This window comes from Thunnus albacares, chromosome 10, assembly GCF_914725855.1.
Source record: "Thunnus albacares chromosome 10, fThuAlb1.1, whole genome shotgun sequence".
Lineage (NCBI taxonomy): Eukaryota > Metazoa > Chordata > Actinopteri > Scombriformes > Scombridae > Thunnus > Thunnus albacares.
The window spans coordinates 10530461-10543238 of record NC_058115.1 but is presented as its reverse complement, the minus strand read 5'-3'; the positions used below and the strand labels follow the sequence as shown (position 1 = coordinate 10543238).

Genomic DNA, 12778 nt, shown 5'->3' with positions numbered 1-12778 from the left:
AATCAATAGATTTACACATTACGAATCATGGATGTATAAAGAGAACCACGAATGCGAATTACGAATGGGGCTTTCAGAGAAAACGTGAGAAAATAATGCGGACAACAGGATGACGTCAGCCAGGACTGGGTGCTGATTGGCCATACGTACGTGACTGTACGTATGACGTTGATTTGAAATTTCAGCGGTGAAGCGTTTGTTGTTTGTCAAAGGGAGCTGCACTGCAGCCTTATCTAGACCGGTGAATTGTAATATTAAAAGTCACATTGGGCTAGAAATGTCTTTTTCAAGAGCTCCTTTGAAGAGGTTCAACGAGAACGTCGGTAAGTACCGTTAAGACGCGAGTAGCATGTTGGAAAATATTTATTCAACGGTAACTAACGTTAGCTTATGTTAGCTGACATGCAATACATAACGATACGCTTACTACTGAACCTAATTGGACCTAGTGAAAACGAACCAGCTAACAGGTCAGACAGATGAACTAACAAAGAAGCAGTGTCTGGATGATAATTGACTTAACGTTGTGCTTTTAACCGAAGGTTGTGCCCCTCCACCCGGCCTCTATGAGATTAAACCTGGGGAGCTGAAGGGGGCTGCGTCCTTCGACAAATCTGATCGGTTTAAACCTGTTAAGGCGGGTCAGTGAATCTAATAAGCAAAAAATGAAGAAATATTCAAAACACAACGTAACATGTAGTTTTTTTTTCATGTATGTATTTTCATTACCTGTGTCTCCAGCCGCTGCAGCCCCTATGCCACCTCCATCGCCCTCCAAGACTGCGCCCATGTCACCTTTCCGCAGGACTATGTCAGTCGATGGTCTTGTAAGTCGTCAGTTTTAACTTCACATGTAGTAACGCCACTCGGATCGCTGCGTAGTAACAGATCTGCTTGCCTTACAACTGCTTCTGTCATGACGCTGTCCCTCTTTTTGTCTTGTCAAAACACAGGTTGAGGGCTCAAGTGCAAAGAAAGAGAAGAATGGCATGACCATGGAGGCAAAGCAGCAGAAGCTCTTGGAGAATGAGGTACACATTTGTACTATAGTGTAGCCACAAAAATGTTATTTTTTGTAATTAGTGGCTTGTGTTGTTCAATTATAACTATGAGCAACTGGAAACCAACAGGTGTTCATGTTCTCATTGTTTCTATTACTGTGTGTGTGAAAGTCTCAACCATAACATTGTTTCGTTACAGATCCGGTCCCTGGTTCAGCAGCGAGGGGAGCAGGATCGTCGCTTGCTGGCCCTGGGAGAGGAGCTAAAAAAGGTGGAGGCCAAGCTGCTGGCTGCAGTCAGGGAGAAGACGGGCCTCGCTGCCAACGCTACCACCCTTGAGAGAGAGCGAGCCGAGCTCAAGAAAGTCAATGAGTTCTTAAAGAACAAGGTCTACATGGCTTTAATGCTTACATGAATGCTTGATTGTATTTAGAAATCTGTCTTGATTACACCTGGAGGCCTTTTTTTGTTTCTTAGCAGTGCTGCATGAACAGTGTAACTGAGTACATGTTTTTTCTTAGGTTTCTGCTGACACAACAAAAAAGAAGATCAATTCCCTCACAATGGACCTGATGGAGGCCAGGAACAATTTGGATAGTAAAAACAAGGTGTGACTTGTGTGCATTAGCTCCCCTCATCACAACTTTATTCAGTAAAATCTGTCATTGGTTTAAGCACAATCAAACATGTAAAAGTTTGAGCACATTTTCATCTGCAGCAGAATGTGCTTATGCATTTTGTGTGTTTATGTCCAGGAGTTAAGTGTTCTGCAGATAAACACCGAAGGCAAACTGAAGGTGCTAGAAACAGACCTCCAAGCTGCCAGGGATACTGTCAAGACTCTAAAGGACAGAAATAAAGACTTGGGTAAGACTGAGTATCAACAGATGAGACTAATGTTTTTGCCCACATGTTAGATGGGATAATCAAGGCTTCACTGTGATTCTTACCTTTTTACAGAGGACCTCCATCAAGTGACGAAAACCCAGAATCAAGAGATGGAGAATGAGAATGCTAGGTTGCATGGTGAGTTAAGTTGACCAATAACTGCCAGAAAACACACATTTTCAATCCTCCCAACTGTTGCCCTTTGTAGTACAAGTAATAAATAAGAAATATGCTGCCACTTATAGTTCTGTGTTATTTTACAGCTGTGATACGAGAACTGAGAGAGGAGGTCAGAGTCTTGCAGGGATACCTGGACACTGCCAATGACCAGATCCAGGTAGAACTAGACCCACAAGGGCAAATTTACAAACATGACACCTTTCTTCCATCTTTTAATCATACTTGTGAACAACATGCTTGACCAATTTGTGTGTTTTGTAGGATCTCCGCTTGAAGCTCCAAGAGAAGACACATGAGAATACTGTTGCAGGTTCTCAGGTGGAGAAAATAAAGTAAGCACATGCCTAATAGTTTCTCCAAGTAAGATAGATCTCAACTATAGATCATAACTCTCATTTGTCAATTCTAAACAGGCAACTAGAGCTTGAATTAGAGCAACGCATTACTGGGCTTGAAACCACCCAAGATGCGCTGAGACAAAAAGAGGAGGAGGCACTGACATACCAGCAAGAGCTGCAAGCATCAAAGGAAGCTTTATTGGAAGTGGAGAAGAGGTTGGAGAACCAAGAGCTTGAGCTTACATCTTCACAGAAGTCGGCGAGTGACTTGGAGGCACAAATGAAGATGGCCAACCAAGAAGTTGAAGACTCTCAAGCAACAGTTCGTCAGCAGGAGGCAGAGCTCTCTCGACTACGGGAGGTGCTCAGGAGGACGGAGAAGGAGCTGGATGAGAGAGTGGCGCATCTTGAACAAAGGTTTCTGTTCTCTGAGGAGGAGAGAAGTATGTTCACCTAGATCTTTTTAACTATGTTTATTTAAATTGCAAAATTAGTTAGAAGTTTGTGATGCATGTATGTGTATATTTTGTTTGGTTTTAGGCAAGACTCAGGAGGAGGGGCTGAGGAGAGTGGAGGAGTTAAAGACAGAGCTCAACTTGTTAAAGGAGGCAAAAAGAGATGAGAAAAAGAAACAGATTCAGCTCCAGCAAGACAATGCTACTCTTACTGAGGAACTGACAAAAGAAAAGGTCACACAAACATTTTTTGTTTCACATGGCACATACTCTTTTTATGTCTACCGACATTCAGTGCAGTGACAGATGTCTAACCGTACTTGTTTCTACATTTCTGCAGGCACTTGTAGACTCCCTGTCTGTGCTGCTGAAGCAGGAGAGGGAGGAGTCTGATGAGCGGTTGAGACAGCTGAAAGAGGAGATGGAGGAAGTGCTGGGGGAACTGGCTGTTTTAGAGGAACAAGAGCAGAGTAGGCAAGGGGTGGCGGACAGGAGTCAGGAGGCCCTCCAGAGGCTGCAGGAAGAAAACAACCTGCTGGAGAGACAGCTGAGTGATGCCAGGGCACGTTTGGACAGGTGAGCAACCAAAAGCTAAAACACACCGGGAGGAAATGCTGACAGAAAGCACAATGTAAAGATAGGAAAAACTGAAAGCCAAAGCTTGCAGGTCCAAACATTTTCAGCAAGTATATGTTAGTATGACTTTCAACCTGCATCTTGATAAAGACATCATGCTCACTGCAGTTGCAAAACAACACTTTAATCTGTTGTTTCTGCCTGTTTATTTCTATTTAGAGTCACAGACAGCTCAGAGCCTCTCCCAACATACACTGAGCATAAAATAGAGAAAAATAAGTGACAGGTTGCCAGTCCATCACAGGTTCAACACTATTTCTTGACTGGGTGCAGTAACTTCCTGAAGTTATAAGAAATAGTCTGGCACATAACCCCCTGTAAAAACCACAATAATCATTTTTACACTTTAGAATTTTTGTGTGGATTGAACTAATGAGATATAACATGTTAATTAGTGAGCTGCAGAGGTGGTATGTGGACTTTATTACCTTTGGACAGAGCCAGGTTAGTTTGTTCCAGTCTTTTTGCTGTAGTGGGTGACTGAAGTTACATATTTAGCGTACAAACATGTGAGTGGTATCTATCTTCTCATCTTTTTGAATAAGCATATTTTCCAAAATGTCCAACTGTTCAGTTTAAGGTACATTTCCAAACATAAGAAGCCCAGTAATCTTTGGTCGATGCTTATGTCAGTTTTTTGACACAGTGAATCATGTGTTTTAGGGTTATAAAAATCAAAATTCCTACTTTTTACAGTCATCAATCCTGTGTTGTCATTTTTAGTAAGAGCAATGATGTGTCAGCTTTGGAAGAAGAACATTCAGCTGCCATGAGAAAACTCCAAGAGACACACACAAACTCGCTGAGCAAAATGGCAGACACCGTCACAGAACTGGAAAGGTGAGCGCTCAAGTGTCAGTATTTCTGGCATGTCAGTTTGATTCATGTTCACGTTAAGTTTAAAGGTTTGTGAATCTGTAAGCTTCACAGACTGCTTGTCTTCCTTTCAGCACCAAAGAGGCTCTGAGGGGAGCAGAGGAGAGACAGAAAAATCTGGAAGCGGAGGTGGAGAGAGTGACCCAGCAGATGAAGGAGGAGATGGACAAAGTGATTCAACAGAAGGAGGAGGAGATCAAGGGAGTGAGGGAGGGGTTAGAGGAGCACCGGGAGAGACAGTTTGCCGAACAGAAAGCCAGCGAGGAGAATGCAAGGTATGCTTTAAACGCACTTTCAGTCTGTATTGAAATAGCTGCCACTTTTCCACCTTTTTTTTTTTTTTTAATGTTCTCTTTTTCCTTGACTTGATAGAATGTTGCTAGAGGTGCAGACTCGACTTGCACAAAAAGATGAGGCGATGAAGGCCATGGAGGTGAGCCACGCTGCTCTGATCAGTCAGCTACAGCAGGAGCTACAGCTGCAGACAAAAGAAAAAGAAGAGGCAATGGAGCAAATAGAGGAACAGAGAGGCCAGAATGTTACTCAGCTCCAAAATGAGAGGGAAAAAGCCCAGAAATTGCTTGAGGAGATCAGCCACGAAAAAGAGGAAATAATGGAACAACTCCTACAAGAAAAAGAAGAGAAAGTTCAATTTCAGAGAGCCCTTCAAGAGGATAGGGGAGCATTGGAGGTTGAAAGGAAAGACCACCAGCAGGTCGGGTTAGAGGTGCTCAGACTGAAGACTGAGCTTGAGAGAATAGACGAGGAAAAGAAGAGTCTTCTGTCTCAAGTAGAACTCATAGACCAGTCCAGGCTTGCGCTTGAAAATCAACTGGACACGGCAGAGCAGGACAGAAATCAGCTTCAGTCTCGCCTAGATGAAGTTGAGCAAGAGGGTGTGAGCTTTCAGGCCCAATTAGACCTTATGGAGGAGAAGACACAGGCTCTGCAGTGCGAGCTGGAAGAACAAAGACAAGACAGGCGAGCTCTGCAGGAGCAGGTGGAGATACTGACTCAGGAGAAGGTAACACTGCAGTGGGAGATGGAGGAGCAACGGCGAGATCTCCAAAGACAAATAAGTGAAGCACAGGAGAAGAGGTGAGCAAGGTTGTATTAATAAAAAAGTATTTATTTGCATTTTGCAAATTTTGACTAATCTTTACTTTGTTCAAAGCTCCCCAAGTTCAGAGACGGAACACTGGAAGAGACAGTATGATGAGCTGTTTGCTAAAGTCGGACCTTTCCAGGTTAGTAATTTTCACATCAGTTAACATAAAATAGTCTTTACGGTCTTTCTGAAGGCTTTCATTAAAGCTGCATTAATCCATATATTTATATTGTATTAACAATGGGGAAAAACCTCTCCAACTCTGCAGTTCCCTTTAGGTCTGTGGAGCATTTTAGCGTCTTTCAGCTCATTGTTTTGATTTTATGGTGGCAACTTTACTGTTTTGATTCAATCTCACTTGTTTCCAGTCACAGCAGGCAGTTTTCACTTTAATGAAAAAGCTCTTAAAACCCACTGTATGCTTCCTACCTAGCACCCAACAGCAGACAGACAAAGTTATTGACTAGCTGGTGAACACAGTGGAACATTTAGCAGCTAATGAGCCAGATATTTCTCATCAGGAGTATGTTGGGACCGAAACAGCTAAAAGGATAGTGAATATTTGATTCACATTCATCAGATGGATAGAATCATAACTCAAAATGAATGCTTGGCTTCTGCTCAATATGTAAATAGACAATTGTTTGCTAACATGTTCGCCCAATTTAAAGTGCTATGATATGTTAGTGTTGTCTTTACAGTCTGTTTACTGCCCCCAAGTGGCTAAAATATATTAATGCAGGTGAAAGTTAGATGAAATGAATCTGATATAACCCTCTCAATGTTCATGTTGGTGTGCCTACAGGAACAGCTCAATGCGTTTGCTGCAGAACGAAGTGCTCTACTCAATGAAAATGGAGCAAACCAGGAGGAGTTAAACAAGTTGGCCGACGCTTACGCTCGTCTACTGGGTCACCAGAACCAGAAGCAGAAGATCAAACATGTTTCAAAGCTGAAAGATGAAAACATCTCCCTGAAACAGGTAAAACAGGAGAAGCAGCATTGTATGCCAGGCAGCCATTTCAATACCTTGGACTGTTTTGTCTCAAACACAAGAGCTTGTACTTGATCCCCCTTTTCTTGGCTGTGTGTGTGCGCGTGCGCGTTCATGTGTGTAGGAGGTGACTAAGCTTCGCTCCCAGGTGAGCCGGCAGAAGAGTGATCTGGAGCAGCTGAAGTCAAAGCTCCCCAGTGCTCCTCGCCGCAGGTTTGATCCCAGCAAAGCTTTCCAACATGATAAGGAGAACAGGCAAACTGAGACAACTGCATCTCGTAAAGAAGGTGAGCACTAAACTGACACTTCACTTGATCATTTTAAACTTGTAAACGGACAGACAGTCGACAAGAACGGAGGTTTTTTTCACCTTCATGTAATTGTCGCGATACTTGTGTCAAAGCCTAATTCTTTGTTTCTTTTGTCAGGAAATCATTATCTGTAATGGAGCTATGCAATTAGACAAGAACTGAACTACTGGGCTGACAAATTTCATTTCTAAGGTTTGGTCTTCTTTCGAGTACTCATCCATCCGTGTAAGCAATGACTCAGCCTCTTTCACTTGGATGTTTTTTATCTGTATTTGAACTAATTATTACTGTTTTTATTTTTAAATTTTTTTTATCAGTAATTTATAATTCTTAAATGTAAGAACTGCATTCCAGCATCTTTTGTTTTATTGCCTCTCGTGTCAAATTGTCACATGCAGATAATTTGCAGGGTTGATTTCAAAAAGAGTGTTTGTACAGAAAGAGTATGAAAAATAATTAGGAAATAGAATGGATGCCAGTCTAAAATGTTGACATTGCAGAGAACCAAAACATAGTCGGCATAAAAATGTAACATACAATTAATTATTAATGTGTTTTGATCTTTATATTTTGTAACTTCTGTAGCAATACTTGGGGTAGCATAACCAGTAACCATTTCATGTGGGATAGCTCTTTATAAACCTTTCTTCTTTGTAAATAAAGTTTAATACTCTTGTTTAACAAAAGTATTGCTGACATTTTTTCCCCCCATTTTAAGTCTTAAAATGTGTACAAAGCTTTTGTTGCTTGGATCTCACCGGCCATGTCTGTCTTCAGCCAGTAGAGAGCACTCAAGGATTGCAGCCACATGTTGGAGCACAGGCAAAAAGGCTATTACACCCCATGTTTCTTCTACTCTATATACCAGCTACAAAGAACACAAATTCACATCTTTGCAAAGAGGAGCCTTGGGTTATGGGCCATGAAGCTTTATTTCCTTCAGTTGATAAGACATAGCCAGCAAGTATTCGGCCGGAAATGGACTTCCAGACCTTTTTACAAGCTATGAGTGGTGCTAGTTTTGGAGTGACGAGTCAGTCGCAGTAGCCCTCCAGGTGGTAAATGCTGCATGGTTTATGGCAGCACTGCTCCACGATGCCTCTCTTCACCTTGGGCTCATCACGGCCAGAAAGAGCCCTCCACAGCCTCTGCTCCTGTCTCGCCCTTTTAGACAGGAACCCTTTGAAGTGAAGAAAGTTTCCTTAGCCCTGTGTTAAGTCCTGCCACTGTGCAAACCTCCAGTTCCTCAAACTACCATTTAGATTGTTCACACTTTAATGGAGACTTAATGGCTAGGTAATCTGATCTCCCCAATCCATTTAGTCTTGTTAGTCCCTACTTCAAGAGGAGATATGACGGAGCTCCAACAGAGGCATATCATAGCTTACACCTCTAAAGTTGACTTCAAAACATCAATAGTATGTTTGAGGCCGAAGATCCAAATAATGTTTCGGGAATAGCGTAATGAGGAATTTGGGGATTTCACAAGATTCGTGATTATTGGATTTGTCACATCGTAGATGTTGAAAGCAACAATAAGACACCAAAAGCCCGGCCACATCACGGAATTCAAAAGAGGCGGGAGAGAGGCTTTGCACACTAATGATGGTTTGGTCAAATACATAGCTTTAGTTCAGTAAAGTTTCCAGCATGTTGTCCCTAAACATCTTTCCTTTAGCTAGCATCCAAATTGGCATTCTCATTAGGCTGATTTTGAACTTTGAACATGGTGGGTAAAAACTGTTTGAAACACAAAGCCAGTCTGGGGTTTTGGGGCAATGTCATGCTGTTCCTTTCTGAACTCCCACCATCAAGGGAACAATTAGAACTTATTTTACAAAAGAAGTCAAAACTGTTCCAGAGTTTATGTGGTCTTACCGAGCAGGTGCTCCAGATCCCGCTTGTGGGGTCGGTTCGGGCTGTAGAAAAAGCCACGCTCTCCGCACACGAAGTACAAGGCGTCCACTAGGTGGGAGCCACACAGGTGCTGGGCGGGGGCAGAGGCAACCCCTGGAGAGCAGAGCACCAGCAGTAACAGCATGGACACCGACCATGGTACCCGGGCCATAGAATGGAGACCTTTTGGACAGAATACAAAGAAAAGTTCAGATATAGCTCACATATCTGATATAATCTTGATGTTAGGTTTCAAAATATCTTAGACAAAGGGTTGAACTGAAACCACCTATCAATATTTTATACCTGAGGGTCAGATGGTTGGAAGCTAGAGGATGAAGTGATGCTCAAATTTGATCAGACCTTTCTTGATGACATTCAGGCATTAGAGGACCACTTTCTTTTCATAATTTCAGATATATTTTGCGATGTTCCTGTGAAATTCTACCAGAAAGCTCCAGGCTTTGAGAATATAATAGCGTCGAGACAACACTGAGGCACGCAGCAAAACCCCAACTCAAAATAAGGGCTTTGAAGTGAGTAGAAAACTGAATAATTCATTTTTTCATTGGAAATCAAAGGCCAGGATAAAAAAGCTGCAGTGAAACAAGGTCTGTGAAAAAGTCATTGGATGAAATCTGACTCAAATCTCTAAATCTTACAAATTAGTGCGAGCCTCAGCAGACAAAGTCAAAGATTAAGCAAAGTGAGGAGTTAAAAAAAAATCACATCTTGATGACCTAGGTGGTCTTCAAGCTGTTTTTTGCCCGGCTGATGTGGTAACAAAACCTCAAAATCCTGAAAGAATCAGATAGTTTTGAAGAGAAAATAGACCCCAAAACTGTATGTTATCTTATTGATTTGGACATTTCATGAAATAATAGTTGTGAACAACATTCTGGAGATCAGCTATTCAAGGTTCTGTTTAATGTTCTGCTGCACAAACCCTATCAAACTAAACTGAAAATTGATTTTATTTTGACTCCTATTGCTTTACCTTTATCCCCAGGTGAGCTTAACTTTACTGTAGCACCGTCCATTACAAACTAGAAAGAATGCATGTGTCCCAAAATCACCATCGTGGATACTGTCAGTGTCCTCAAGGTCAGTCCCCACCTTGCTGTCCAGTATAGCAGCTATAGCGCTCAAGAGTTGGAACGATCCGTCCAAGATTACAGAATTGTTATTAGTGTTATTAGTTAAATCCCATTTGTGATGGATAGTCTCCAGGGTTTGAAGTTCAGCTCCTGTTTCAAGGTGAAAAACATATTTAGCAGTCATTTAGAGACTATATAGACCTTTTGTGGACATCTTATAGTGTACTGAAGATTATTGGATTGAAAATGAATCATTTTAACAGTGTCTTTAACAATACACCTGTGCCAGGCATTACAACATTGGCAGAGCACCCTATCTGGCGCGCCATTCCTTTATCCCTCTTGGCTGTATGCCAGGCTCCTTGGCACAGCAGATTGGCTGAATTATACATCCTGCCCATGCTACCCTTTACTTTCATCCTGGTTATTATATATAGAGCACAAATAATGACATAAACATAAATAAACACATACCTACATATATACATACACACATACATACATTAATACATAAATAAAATAATGCTAAAATAATAATAATTACATAAATAAATGCAGAAATAAATAATAAAATTAAGAAATGCAGAAATAAATAATTAAATTAATTAAAAATAAATACATTTTGATAATGAAAAAGGAAATAAATGAATTCATGTCTTGACTTTATTTCTACATTTCCATATATCAACTTTTATTTAGGTTATTTCTTTATTTCTACATTTATTTATTGATTTCTGCATTTATTCATTTATTTATTTATGCTAATGTCATTTTTTGTGCTCCATAATTATACACATAAATTTTAAAAGTTGAAAACAACAACAAGGAATACAGAGAAACTTGCTTACCTGTGTTTGGGGCCTCAGTGCAGCAGAGCAGCTGGTAGTTAGGAATGAAAAGGGCCCAGGCCTATAGGACTACACAGGTACAGAGAACATCTCCACCTGTCTACCTTTCCCCTTTATAACTCCTCACCTCCACCTGGCCTTTGTCAGCCTCAGCGGAAAACGCTAAGGTCCTCTCATTAACTCTGTGACCTGTAAGCATGTTGATCTGCTCTTACTAAGTCATTTACTGAGTGAGGACTAACAGCAGAGTTTAGACGAAGTTCAGAAGGCAGTCACCCAGCGCGATACCCACTTCAACCCCTGCTGTGTGATGGCCTGAATGGCACAGTTCACAGGCTGACAGATAAACACCATATGCCATGTTCTGATCACATAGTGTAGATTAGAGGACTTCAAGGCTTGTTAGTGACCACTAGTGGCGTGTTTAAGATGGAGCTTTGTGCAAGATTAATAACTCATGAAGGTAATGTTTGTGTCTGTCTTATAAGTCTATCTAACAAATCAGAAAAAACAACAGTGATTGCAAGTTAGAAATGTCTTAACATAGAACAAAATAATAGAGAATAATAAAATAAGCAGTATAATTGTATATTTATATATATATACTGTATACTGAGTCAAACATCTTTCCACATTTCATTATCCTACTATTATTCCTTTAGTACCATGTCTAAAACAAACCAAAAAAGTAATGCTCAGAATGAAATGCAGAGTTAACACTTTATTGGATGCACTGAATGTATGGGTTAGTGTACTTGTTGGCTACATTTTGAGGGTTTTGTTTAATGATGCACTGTATCATAACCTGCTGTGTTGTAAAAAGTACATTGTATATAATATTATACATATAATTATTTCTGAGTAAAAGTTTGCTTCTGTAAAAGGCTTTTATTGCATAGCTTTTGATATATCTCATGTCATCTGCGGCAGCCATTCTTTATCATTTCAGTGTGCCTATCTGGGGGTGAGCCAAATATAGATGAGAGGTGACACAATATGTAATTTTATATCAAATGATGTCTCAATTATCAGGCCCTGAGGCAGCAGCACAGCTCTGTACCATCACCTCTTTGTTGCTGTGGTTTACTGTAATTCAACTTTTAATATTTATAATTGATATTAGGTCCATGGACAGTGTTTTGTCTTCCTGTCATGTCATGTAAAAGAACACCTGCATTTTAAAACAGTCAATATGCAGGAAACTTGAAAGGTGGACAACATCAATACGTAGGAAACTTGAAAGGTGGACAACATCAATCCTGAATCAGCATATTAATATATAGTTAATGAACTGGAATCAGTGATTCTGAGGAACCTTTTTCCCACTGATTTTCAGTTTTGTGGTCCATAAAAACCAATGCTGAGGATTGTTGTCAACAGGATAAAAAGTCTTAGAATTTTGTTTGTCGAAATCAACATCATCATGAAATGTGATCCTTAAATGGATGAAAGAACATTTCCTGGTAAGAGACATACTCCATGTGCACAGATCATGGCTGTCATTCACAAAAATGGAGAATGACAGTAATTTGCAGAATTCACATCATTGCTGTTTCTCAGGGCATATTATTAAATATCTGTCAACTGGCATCACTCTTGACTAAAGCTAAAAAGCTGTGAATTTGTGATATCACTGGCACATAGAATCTGCAGCTGCGCCAAAGATTGAGGTCAATGACGGAGCCCATTCATTGTGTATTGAGCAATAGCAGATATTACATCTTTCATTGACAGGGGTCAGTTCTCCAGTTTTTAGCTTAAGGTAATACAGGAACATGTTCTTGAGTATCGGCTGAAATGTCCCCGCTGAACAGGAATAATGTCATTTCTATAAATGTGTCACATTCTCCTTTAGCTGTCTTTGCTACTTTGAATTCAAATGTATTCACCAGCTGCATGCTCAGCTTGAAAAAAATACAGCGGTAAAGTACATTTTAGTATGAGAGAGATCTTATTTATCCATTTGTTAAATTTATTTTTGGTGTACTACGTATGAATATGCAGATTTGCATGCTGCTGTGTTTTCTGCTCTGTACTGCAACGGTCATGGGCACCTTTAGGTATATCTCTCGATGTAAAGCAAGAAATCTTTGTCTGTATGTTTGTCCTTCGCATATCTTGAGAACCGTTCTTCCGATCTACTTCACATT

At 40.6% G+C, this 12778-nt stretch overlaps 2 protein-coding genes across 2 annotated transcripts; one reads left to right on the top strand and one right to left on the bottom strand.

The window, feature by feature from the left end:
- Positions 1–174: 174 nt before the first annotated feature.
- Positions 175–7460, top strand: hmmr (hyaluronan-mediated motility receptor (RHAMM)). The gene is made up of 20 exons (XM_044364384.1): positions 175–323; positions 543–641; positions 742–827; positions 954–1031; positions 1201–1389; positions 1523–1609; positions 1757–1868; positions 1962–2027; positions 2153–2226; positions 2331–2401; positions 2483–2850; positions 2948–3096; positions 3203–3438; positions 4222–4338; positions 4449–4649; positions 4747–5472; positions 5549–5621; positions 6288–6464; positions 6601–6763; positions 6905–7460. The coding sequence occupies exons 1-20, from the start codon at positions 278–280 to the stop codon at positions 6919–6921; spliced, it is 3135 nt and encodes a 1044-aa protein (XP_044220319.1). The 5' UTR covers positions 175–277; the 3' UTR covers positions 6922–7460.
- A 256-nt stretch (positions 7461–7716) lies between these two features.
- On the bottom strand, positions 7717–8863 carry insb (preproinsulin b). Its single transcript, XM_044364386.1, has 2 exons — positions 8666–8863; positions 7717–7967 (listed from the first exon to the last, which is right to left on the bottom strand). Exons 1-2 carry the CDS (start codon positions 8853–8855, stop codon positions 7822–7824), a joined length of 336 nt encoding a protein of 111 aa, XP_044220321.1. The 5' UTR covers positions 8856–8863; the 3' UTR covers positions 7717–7821.
- Positions 8864–12778: the final 3915 nt, after the last annotated feature.